Source organism: Aptenodytes forsteri, unplaced genomic scaffold, assembly GCF_000699145.1.
Source record: "Aptenodytes forsteri isolate BGI_AS27 unplaced genomic scaffold, ASM69914v1 Scaffold8, whole genome shotgun sequence".
NCBI lineage: Eukaryota > Metazoa > Chordata > Aves > Sphenisciformes > Spheniscidae > Aptenodytes > Aptenodytes forsteri.
In genome coordinates, this window is record NW_008796218.1 from 1,312,330 (window position 1) to 1,324,407 (window position 12,078).

Below are 12,078 nucleotides of genomic sequence, written 5' to 3' on the forward strand. Positions count from 1 at the left end.
CCCACCATTCTCGGCGGATGATGGATAGTCATCCAAAGAGCCATCCGTGATTTCTAGATGTGACATGGAGGGGGCTTTTTTCTACCTGCATGGGGTATTTAGGGAGTAGCAAGGCTCCACCATGTTGGATGGGAAATACTTTTCCTGGGGATCGGTTGCAAAGGCGGCGGGTTGAAGGAGCGAGCCCCACTGCAGCGTCGCAGGCAGCCAGGCGAAATTCCTGGAAGTGACAGGAAGGAGCCTGCGAGTGCTTCGCATTTCTGGTAATCCCACTCAAGCATGCATCAGGCTTAGCACCCAAATTCAGTGGCTTTTGAGACGTTCTTGGCCACGCCATAGACCTGGGGGAAAAACTGTGAGCAGCCGCACGGCTCCTCTGAAGGGTTTGGCCCGAAGAGGAGCAGCTCGTGGCGTGTGACGCAGGCGGGCGCATTTTGCCTGGTGGGTTCCTGGGAAGCGCAGGGGAGCTGCTTGCACGTACGAACGTGCTTGTGTGCACGAGCGGTCACAGGATCACTTGCTCAGCTCAAGCTATGTAATGCTGGCGCTTGTCTTCAGCATCTGCAAAGCTGGCTTGGCTGGCGCAGGGTTTACCTTGCGCTCACTAGCAGTAGTGGCTTAGGCAGAAAGGGCATCACTGCAATGGAGTAATATCAATGGTCTTTTATTACCCTGTCTTTAATTTCTGATGCAAGCCTTTCTCACAGGAAAGAGGAAGCTGTTGTCTTTGAAACTTTTCAAGAGAAAACCTTCTGTATCGAAGAGCCACGCTCAAGAGTAATAAGTGGATTTTTATCATACAAAAATAACTACAGGGATTTTTTTTCATTAATAACGCACAGTTCAAACACCAGTAAATCCAGTCTCAAGGGAGAGCGTGCAGCCTCCAGCCCCAGTGATTCCATGCTCGGCTCAGGGACAAACTTGGCTTGTCCGAATTGGCTTCAGGGCTGCTGATCGCGACGTGTGTTTCCAGCCAGATGTGGCTGTCGGGTGTGGGCCTGAGTACAGCACAAAGCAACTGCTTACGCTTTCTTAATAATACAGCTGGTTTCCAGATAGTCTGAAGGAAGGTAGGTACATCTCGCATCTCGTACAATGTAATCTTATTTGAAATCTCTTTATAAAGTTAATGACTTTGTAAGATGTAAGATCACAAGACATCATTAAACACTGTGTTCACAATCAACTTCCTGATTGTAATCTGTAATCAGAGAGCATCCAGCAATATGCTACCCGTCCCCAGAGGGTGGGGTCGGGTGTGGGCCTGAGTACAGCACAAAGCAACTGCTTACGCTTTCTTAATAATACAGCTGGTTTCCAGATAGTCTGAAGGAAGGTAGGTACATCTCGTACTCTGAGAAATGTAATCTTATTTGAAATCTCTTTATAAAGTTAATGACTATGTAAGATCCAGTAGAACAAGACATCATTAAACACTGTGTTCACAATCAACTTCCTGATTGTAATCTGGGGAGAGAGAGCATCCAGCAATATGCTACCCGTCCCCAGAGGGTGGGGAGAAGAAATTCTCCTCTCCTGGCACAGGTAAGGCAAAAGTGATAAACGCATGGTTGGTGAGGACACCTCGCAGCCCTGTGTGGCTACAGCCAGCGTGATGCAAGGTGGGCGAACTCTGCTCGGAGAGAGGGTAACTCTGCAGTGAAGGGCCTCTGAGCCCTGACACTACATGTTATTTCTTGCGTCTGCCAAAGGTGAGGGCAAAACATTGCCACCTGAGTTGGCACGTGTGTCGGTGGGAACGTGGCAGATGAAGTGCTGGGTCAGTCCCGCTGTGACCCATGCGTTACAGCCAGCTGACATGAGCTTCTGGGGTTTTTTGCCAAAACTTTCTGGACCTCAGTGGAAAGCAATAGAGATCCCATTGTGATAAGGCTCGAGAGAGCAAATGCCAGAAATAAATGGTGAGGGGCAGTCAAGCAGCCCCATTCTCCCTGGCAAGCAGGTGAATCTCTGCTTGCCAGGCTGGGCTCTGCTTGCACTGGTTTTGCTGAGAGCAGGGCTAGAGTTGTGTCTTTAGGTCTATCACCAGCACAGCTGGCTCCTGGGCAGTTACGGTTTGCAATTAGATACCACATGGAAAAGAAAAAAGAACTTAGTTTAAGTAGGGGGTGTGCTTTAGAGCTATGAGTATAGTTGTTTCACTTTTGGGGGGAAAGAAGTTTATTCGAGTTTATTCTTTGAAGGGAACTCCCTGTCTTCAGCTTATGCTCTTCTCGAATGTAATCTTTCTTGGGCTTGATGTACATTTTTAATAACTCTTCTGACATTTTTTTTGCTCACCTACAATTAATTTCAAAATGCCTGGGAATCACTGGAGGATTTCTGAGACACAATTTGGAAATAATAAAGAAGTCCTTTGGAGATTTTATGATTTCTCTCCGGTTTGTTTCTTCCAAGGCAGCCTCCAGCCAGCCTTATTTCCATTCACAGCAGAGTTGTATGGAGCATCTGAAGCTTGGCAAAGCCCAGCACCTCCCCCTTTTCTCGTCTCCTTCCCTTCTTGAAAAGAGACAGCCCCGGGTTTAAAAGTTGATTTTTAGCTTTGATTGTGCGTATGTGCTATATGAATGCTAAGCAGCCTTTACAATGCATCCTTGTGATGCGCCCAGGAAGGCAGACACAGGCTGTGAGGTCTCCCTGGCTTCCCGTCATTCATACGGCTTTGGTGCAGTTTGATATGGGCATGTTTTATTTACGAGCGAGCTCTACGGTGAATATAGCCGTGTTATGGGCAGTAGCTGAGGGACTGAATGGGCTGAGCCAGTGACACTTGTAAATCTGCCACATTTGGAGCTATTTTGTACCATGGAGGAGATGTATTTTCCCTAACGGTGGTGTGGGCTGGCAAAGGAGGAGGCTCCCAAGAGGCGGCAGGGACCTGGCACAGATGTGTCCTGCCTGCACGACAGGTGTAGTTTTGCCTTCTGGGGCAACCTCCTCTCCCCTGCCTCCAGCCCATCCTTTCATGGGAGCACGAGTAGCAGCGCCCCAAAGCCGAGGGGGAGGTTTCTCCTACATGCTGTCTTGGCTGGAGTTCAAGCCACTGGGGCTGGGGTGCTGCTGTTGCATCATCGGTGGCTGCATCGATGGAGCAAGAGCCAGAAAAGTGGACAGCAAGAAAGCACTAGCATGAATTCAGCCTCTTCTTTTATGTTCAGTCTCCCAAGTTCACCCCATTAATGCATCAAATCCCGCAGCTTTTTTAGGATGTCCATCTGACAGTGTGGGCAGCATTTCCCTCCAGCTCAGAAGAGGGTTGGAGGTTTTTAGCTCTGCAAAAAATATTATCTGGCTTTGTTCCCTTTTTTAAATCAATCCTTTCCTTCTGGATGAGGTGGCACGTGCCACCGACAGCCATGCAGCTGGGGATGCCAGTATGTATTTTCACAGCCTAACAGAAGGCTGCAAGCTGCCACAAGGCTAGAGGAAGAGGGCACCTGGGCTCCCTGGGGTATTTTCAGCCTCGCTACCCTCTTTCCGTGCTTCAGCTGATAACCAGAGATAAGGGAGGAAGCTGCAGGTGGGAGCTGTGGTCACCTGTGGTTTTTGCACCGCGTTTGGGAGCGATAAGTTGTGCTCTTACAAAGGGGACCAACTGATAAAACTCGGCAGGGCAGGCAGGAGGCCTAGTCCTGCTGGAAAAGCCACGCTGCTCAGCCCGCATGCCGGCTGTGGGGACGGTTCCCCCGCGTGCCTCCAGCCCTGCCTCTCTTCCCGCTGGGATGGGGCTGGGGGGACAACCTGCTTCTCTCCAGGGCTCCCTGGGCAGAGAGCTGCCAAGGCAGGTGTATGCCAATGGCACGGCACCCAGAGGAAATTTAATCCTGGAGAAAGTGAAGTGTTGTAAAGATCCCCTTTCGATGGCCACAGTTAAGATGAGCACGCATGCTCCCTCTGCGCTCACTTCGGTAGTGCCCTTGCATGTGCCAAATGTGCCTCCCTCAATCAGAGCCCAACCTCTTAATGCCCCAGGTCGTCTAATGCTCCTACTATTGACTTTCTTTTGGGGGAGGGAGTAACTTCTTTTGCCGTTTATTATTTTTTGATGTTAGAAATTCACATATGTTCTGCCTCAGAGAGAAATCCTTCAAGCCATACCTATATGGGATGAAGTGTAAGATGGAGGAAAGAGACACAGCAGAAAATGCCTCCACCCCCAAAATACAGCAGGTAATCGAGGGAGCAGGCATGAAGGCAGAGCACCAAGCGCTGGAGTTGGGAGAAGCACCTGAATCATCAGAGGACATGGGCAAACTACCCAGGAATAGGCATTCGCAACCAAACCAGAGGAAACATCTGTTTAAACCCAGGTGTTTAAAGTTACAGACCTGCTTTGAGAGCTTGGTGAGGCAGTGAAGTTGCCTGTTTTTATGGCTGGAGACAAAAGGAGGTAGAGCATCTTTTGTAGAGAGACTAGGAGCACTTCCAAGGGGTGTAGATGATGATTTTGTGACCTCTCAGGTGGTCCTGCAGTGAGGTGCGAGGCTCCTGCACGGACAGAGGAGACCTTTGGGGAACTGGGAAGGGAACTGCCCATCTATTCCCTTCAGAAAGCCCACTTGAATCATGCAGGCCTTTGGGAAGGGTTTCTGCTGGACTGTGGGGACCTCTAGTGTGAGATCTGGCTTTGCACAGGTCTCCGGTAGCATGCATTTAGAGTTGGGGAAGGAAACTGGGGTCTAGGGGAAAATGAAGATGGGCTGCATGGTTTTTCTCATGTCCCTTGCTGTGAAACAGGCTCCAGGTGTGCTCACGGTGTGCACCACGGCTACGCCCTCGCTTCTAACCTCACCATTGCTTTTGGTCGGGCTTCTAGGCTGGTTTTACACACAGAGCTGTGCTTCATACCTTCCTGCAACCCTTCCAGATTTAACCTGTAACTCCACCTGTGGACCAGCCCTGCTGCCTTTATATCTGTGCCTCTTTGGTGGTCATTCCCCTTGAAAATGCACGTGACAACACAACCGGCTGTCCCGTAGTGCCAGAAGAAATGACGGGTGCTAACAGCTCTGCATTTGGATGCAGTCCTAACTCCACCACAGTGTTTTATAAGGCACTTTCCCCACCTGGCCCATGGTGGGGAGTGGACATGGTCACCTTGCAGCTGTACTCCTGTCCCCAGGGGGGTCTGCGCTGCTGCAGGTGGTGTCTGGTTCCTGCTCCTAGACATGTGTGGCTGGGCATCAGCTGCCTCCCCAGGCTGTTGCCCTCTCTCTGTAGTCCTCTCCCCACTGCTCTCCTTCCCTGCTGCCTATCTGTTGGTCTTTCTCAGGTGGTTTCTAGCTGGTGGCTGGAGTAGGAAGGTCTCTGTGTGCCCATGGGTACATCAGTGTCTCCTGCTGGGCAACGGGCAGCCCCACCAGGGCAGGCACCCACAAGCCATGGGGGACACCTGTTTTCGGAAACAGCTGTGGCAGCCTTCATTGGTGTCTCAGGAGGTTGCAACCACGATGTTTTGCAAGAAAGCTTCCAAGAAAGCTGGTGATGTAGTCAGAAAGTCATGACATGCTTTTTCCTGTGCACATGGCTTTGTGCAACTCACTTTCTCTTGCTTCTCTTTGCTCTACAAAATGCATCTTCCTTCCTTTTTTCACTCCCCTCCTCCTTCTTCTTTGTCGTTTTCCTGTAGCTACAGCTACTGATGTGGGATGGTTTTACCTTTCCCCCCCCTTTCTTTGCCGTCTGGGGGGAGTGTGACTATTTTCCATTATTCTGTTTCACCTCTTTTCCACCGGTCTCACTCCGAAACCAAGGATGATTAAGGCAGTCAGTCATTCAGTCTCCCTTTGGCCAGATGGTTCTTGAGGCTTCTTTGCGATTTACTTTCGGGAAATACGCATCCAGCAGGCAGCTGCTTTTGAGGACCAGAAGTCACCTGAGTCTTCTGTAGCCGTGGGTCCATGGGGTCTTCAGTGCTAGGAGAGGGGAAAGGACAGAGTCAAAATGTCCATGGACAGTGAGGGTCTCCTGAGCAGGGGGTTATATTTACATATAGCCATTTTCCTGAATAAAATACTACCAAAGGGATTTTTTTCCCTCGTCTGCAAACAGAAGTTTTAATAGAGTCTCAGCCAAAGTTTATTGCCATGTGACATTTTTTAAATGGGGAAGGAAAGACTCTTATGCAGATCTATTTGGGTGTTTTGATTCTTCTTTAAACAACAGGTTATTTTTTTCTAAATAACATTTTCCTAAACTTTTTCCCAAGATACTATTTATGCAGATTTAAAAAAAAATAGTTAGTGACAATGTTCCTTAAGCAAAACTGCGTCCCAGGGAAAGCGAAAAACAGGGTATTTTGATACTGACTCTTGATTTAAGAGTTTCAAAAAATTTTTTAAGGAGATTCGCTCCGAACTCCGTGAAAGGCTGTTTTTCTGTATGCCTTTCCTTCTTTCCCAGCTGGCTGTGTGTTGGAGCTGATGGCAGCCCACTGAGAGCCCAGGCAGAAGGCGGCTGCTCTAAACAGGATTTAATAATAGGGCAGGAGGAGGTGCATCGGCACGTGGTGGGGACTACACTTCCCGACAGGCCCCGCTGTGGCCATGCCTCCCTTTGGTGGAAACCTAGGCTTTATCAAGAGCTGGAGGGACCAACTGCCAGCTCTCTCTGGGGACAAGCAGCCATGGGACTGAGGTGCGGGATGAGGACCACCAAGTGCCAGCTGCTGGTGACCAGCCTCTGTGTCATGGTGAGCAGGCAGGTTTGGGGGGATCTCTGCAGAATCGAGGTGAACCGTTGCCTTTCCCATCCCCACTCGGCGAGGGTCAGGTTTTCCCACGTTCTGTTTTTCGTGGGCGGAGGGCAAGCAAAGCCAACTGCCCGAGTTATCGTTGCACCCTGGGTGGTTATCACTGGCCGCCAGCATCCCCCCCCCCTCCACTGATAGACTTCTGGTTTCTCAGGGCTGTCATGCCGCTGCAGCTCTTTCACAACCCAGCGGCTGCCTCGAAGGAGAAAGGAAAGGTCACTGCCGGCAGAATGGGTGGCTTTCAGCAAAAAGGTATTTGCTCCTGTCTCCTTGGAGCAAAGGAGGGAGGATGGACCTGCTGCAGTCACACTTGTTGCTGGGAGGGTGGTCGGCTGCAGGTGGGATCAGTGAGGATATGAAACCGCAAGGCTTCGATGGAAGCATATGTGAGAGACCTGTGGATCTGCACCGCAAAGTGAAAGCAGTTCTAGGGATCCTTTTTATCAGCTTTTGAAGCAAATTCAAGGGGAGCTTCTTGACATCTGCTGTTAGAGCCGATGGGAAACGGTGGAAACTGGGGAACGCTTCTGCTGGATGTTTTCGAGTTGTATGTGCTTGTTGCCTTTTCACTTAATCAAAACTTTCAAGCTTAAAAAATAATAATAATAATAATCTGTATTTAGTTCAAAGAGGGTTGGTGGCTTGGAAAGAGTGTAATTAAAAGGTAATACCTTATTTTGGGCCACACGTGAAATTTATAGTTTGCCCAAATTTCAACATTTCAAGACCATTGGCTGTAGTGGCTGTACGTTGTTGTCTCTTCCAAATAACAAAATATGTCATTTGGAGGAAATCAAAGGAGGATTGGTACCAAACATGTTTAGAGGAGATGTTAAGGCACAGCCACTATGGATGGCTAGAATCATGTTATTGCTGTTGGGAGGATTTTAGACTGGTGTTTCTCAGAAATCTGAGCTAACCGGTGTTGCACTTAGCATTTTGCTGGGCGTGGGTCGAGATATGCAGTAATGCACAGCATGAAGGATCAGTAGGTGCCACAAATTAGGTTATTTATAAGGAGAAAATGCTATGGTTTGGATGTATTTAGTCTCCAAAACTATAAGTCTCCAGCAAAAGCTATTAGAAAATGTCATACAGTGGGGATTATGTCACATTTGACACAGGGATAGCTGCCTTGTGTTTCCACATTGTAAAGGCACAAAATGATGAAACCTTATCTTAGGAGCTAGGAGCGGCTTCACATCTTGTATTTTCCATGTTCATTACACTAGAGTTGGAGGGGTTTTTAACTGTCCTGCTGTTGGTGCCTCCGTCCCAGCTCTGCCACCAGTCGTGCTACAGGGAGCCCTGCCCTAGAGCCAGGTGCCATCAGAAATGTTCCTTCTCCATCGCCTGGACGTGCTCTGGGCAACATGGAGGGTAACGTGCTCATAGTCACCCCGTGCCTTAGGCATACAAGTGCTCTCAGAGATGGGACAGAAGCACAGATGGCCCAGCAGCACGTTGTGGAGACAGAAACCAGCACAGATTACTTAGAGTAGTACAAGACTCGGTTCTTTGCACTCTACAACAGGAAATATAGCCAACAGCAGGCAATGGGACTAGCATTGCAAAGGGTAAAGCAGAGAACATCATCCCAGCCCAAAACCACTCTTGAAGCTGGCAGTCCTCATAACTGCACGTGCGTACTTTGCAGACCAGAGTGGGACTGCACAGGTGTGCTGCAAGAGCATCGATCCTCTGGGCTTTCTTCACGTGGTGGGAATTTCATCCATAGACACCGGCCAAGAGACTGCAGGCTGTGCAGTGTCATGTGCGCTCGTTATGCAAGAGAGAAAAAGAGCTTTAGTATGTTTAAGTGTCTGGGGTTTGTCCTTTTACGTGCATTTTGGGGTACATGCAGTGTTCTTTGGATGATCAGGCTGTCTGCACCTGCATGGGGCTCAGGAGTATACAGATACACCTCAAAGCTTTGTGTGCACTCAGCAGGAGCTGCTGCTTTGTCAATCCCTTCCTAAAAACCTTCTTTTCCAGCTGCTGGGGTTGTCCATTGCCACACTAAGCACAGTCACCCACTACGGGCTCCATTTCACCCTCATCAGCGACATCTCCCTGGAGAGCAACTCCTACAGGGTCATCCACCACGCAGGTACGTCATGGTCACATCTCAGCAAGACCTTTGGTGAAGCCAGGAGCTGCAAAGTCTTCCAGAGCAGTCAAAGGAAATGCAGAGGCATCACAGAAAGAGGCAGGGGCTGGCTTTTGGAGGATGTACTAGGGCTAACGCAGTCCCACAGACACTTTTTTCTGTATCAGACCCGCATGCCTGGCACTGAAGGGTGTTGTGGGAGCACAGGGTGCTCAGGTGCTGCTGCATTTGCTCCTGTCCTCTGTCTCTCCATCCTTCCCCTGTGCTGCAATGAAAGCATAGAGGAGGCTCAGCCAAAGATGGACCTAAAGGTGCAGTGGGGCTGGAAGGGCCCTGGGGATGTGGGAAGAGGGATTGTTACGGGAGTTGAAGCAGAGCATAGAAAATTGAGGCTGGGAGGAGAAATGCATGGAAACACCTGGTTTTGGAGGAAATGTGGGGGGTTTTCCCTACACAAGGGAGAAATATAAACTCAGTCTCGGGTACAAGGCTAGAGCAAAGAGATGAAAACAATCCAGATACTAAAATACTCCGCTCGACTCTGCTGCACTCGCATCTGCTGCTTCTCCCAAGCTATACTCTGGGCTTAAACATGCTCATACAGTCTCTAGATCCTGGCTCTCAATTTCAGTTTAACAAGGCAGGTGTGAAAACTATGTTAGTCCAAAGCTAAGGTACAGCTCCCCCCCTTTCCTACACACACCAGGGGCTATATAGATTGGCACTTAATGCAGCCTTGAAGGCCTCTCCCTTCCCAGCCACCCCTCTCGTTTCCACTTGCTTTGCTTGCAAGTGTTAACTCTTTGCACGGTTAGTCCTGAGTGAGGGTTGCAAAGCCCTTCGCAGTGCTGTGGTCCTTGAGCACTGCCTTGGGGTACTGGCTGTGACCCTGCCTTAGCCAGGAGGAAACTGGAGGGCAAGTGTTGCACCAGATTAGCAGCACACGAAGTCCTGATAAGGGCCATGGGACAGCTGCTGCACATCAGCACCCCCCCATTTGGGGGGATCCTTATCGGAGTGCTGAAATAATTGACAGCTTGTGGTCTGTTGGGTGGACCAACACCCTTTTAGGGTGCTTTGCTCTGCTGGAGCTGTGGGAACCACTCAGAGGTTTACAGCCCTGCCGGACAAGCAAAGCATACGCAGATGGGGGGTACTAATAAGTTATAAAACAATTTCTATTCTGCAACCTGGTCCTCTTGGACCAGCTCCCCAAAATGCACTTTTTGGCCCCTCTCTGGGCAAAAGCATCAGACCAGGCCTCCGTTAGCCCTAAAGTCTTGGTGTCTGACCGCAGCTCCCATGTCCGGCTTCCTTCCAGCTTTCTACTTTGGGATCTGCCTCAGCATGACCCTGATCCTTGCAGCCCTGCTGAGCTCTGCCGCCACGGTGCAGGAATCGCAGTGCCTCACCGCCATGGTGCGTATTGGGAGGGACTGCCTGGGAGGGGCTCTTTGTAACCTTGGGCTGATAACCTTAAAATGTGGTGCTGGGGGCTGTTTTGCCTTGTGCCCAGGAGTATGCATGCCTGGGGAAGGACGTCCTGTTGTTCCACCCTGTGCTGCAAGGGGACATTTTTGTAAAAGGCATGACCTTGCAGAGCTGTTCCAGCTGAGGACTGCATCCTTCTGCACCTTGTTTCTTTTGCCAAGGTGCTGTGTATGCAGCTTTCAGAGCGGGGTCAAAGGGAGGTGCTTATCTGCCAAAGCAATTGCAGTGATGACGATTCCCAGCGTATTTTTTTTTTCTCAGCAAGTCAACACATGGTTTGTGTGGGGAAACCTTAGCAGTGCGCTTTTGAGTTGTTCCTCTGACTTGTGACAGCAAAGTTAGCCTCCCTCCTTCCCTCCCTCACTGCAAACATCTACCACAGTGGTGGTGCAGGGCATACAAAGCATGGCAGCAGGCACAGGGGCTTTGGGCTGGACCCTCAGTTTCAGCCTCCAAGGAGAAGGTGGAGGCGTACCACAAAAGCTGAAATGCCACCTTTCTCCTTTCCATCATCCACAGCGAAGTGCCTGTTTGGGCCCAGACCATGCCAGCATTAGTAAACTTGACTGTGAGCTCAGCTCCATTTAAAAGCATAGCCTGCATACAGGGCTTAGTCTGAATGGAGCAACTTCCAGCCTCGGGGCTGGAGGGATGAGTGGAAAAGCGCTGCTCCCTGCATGTTTGCCCATGTTGTGTGAAGGGCAGGAGTTAACAGGTAGGTTGCTGTGCAAGAAGCTGTGCTTAATATAAAATAATTGCATTGCTGTCATACATAAACTAGCTTTCAAGAGTTTTATCTAATATATGTAATTGGGGAAAATGGTACTGATGGTGGAAATGAGAAGCGGACACCTTTAAAACTTAGTGCAAAGCAGCTACTGAAGTTAATGTTTTCACTTCTCAATATGCAGTCTTCCTCTCTCTGTCCGAGATGCTCGAAGGGGCCTGAGTGACACAGTTCCCATGAATACTGCTAGCAGGGTACATATAATTCCCTTTTCTTTTGCTGAAGTATACTTTAGTGTGTGCCTGCAATTACCACATCTAAAACAACAGATGGGCATGTACAGGCTAGGGGAGATTGTCAGGGCTGCCTGAAAATACAGTTGAACTTCTCTGTAATGTTTATTCGGTTGCCTTACTCCGTGTGCAGTATGGTTTGGGACATGCCACTAGGTAAAAGAGGTTGTTAAAATCACAGCTGTTTCCTGAAGGGGTAGTTGAAGAAAACCATATCCAGCGAACTCCAGCTTTGCTGTCCTCCTCCGAGAGCCACCTGATGCTGCTCTCCTTTCCCCTTGCCATGGGGGTGAGGACGAGCAGGTCCCTTCCTCCAGCCCCTCGTGGACACCCCCAGCCCAGCCCGTTTGGTGTAACACAGCCAAGCTCTGGCCACCAAAGAAACCCCTGGCTGGCAGAAACCCCAAAGTAGCTATTTACTTTTCTCTGTGGTTCCTAGGGCATCCTGTTCACTTTGCTTTAGCATTCACAGTTTGGGTCCTCTGGGGGAGGACATTTTGGATCTCTGATGATACCATTGCAGTGAAGACACGATATCATTTCCTGTAGGAAGAGGAGGAAGGGTGCGAGGTGCTTTCCCCGCGGCTGTGGAGGTGAGGCATCCATCCCACTCTGCTCTCAGCAGGGGATAACGGGATGCCCCTTGGTTGCCTTTAAGCTCCGTTTCCACCGTCTCTGGCAG

The 12,078-nt window shown here is 49.8% G+C and overlaps 1 protein-coding gene across 1 annotated transcript in view; it reads left to right on the forward strand.

Moving 5' to 3' along the window:
- Positions 1-6,649: 6,649 nt before the first annotated feature.
- Positions 6,650-12,078, forward strand: part of TSPAN32 (tetraspanin 32) — a 33,541-nt gene continuing 28,112 nt past the window's right edge. Inside the window, exons 1-3 of the mRNA XM_009288743.2 lie at positions 6,650-6,715; positions 8,771-8,885; positions 10,207-10,304. Of these exons, the coding sequence (XP_009287018.2) occupies positions 6,650-6,715; positions 8,771-8,885; positions 10,207-10,304 (279 nt within the window). The remainder of the gene's footprint in view (positions 6,716-8,770; positions 8,886-10,206; positions 10,305-12,078) is intronic.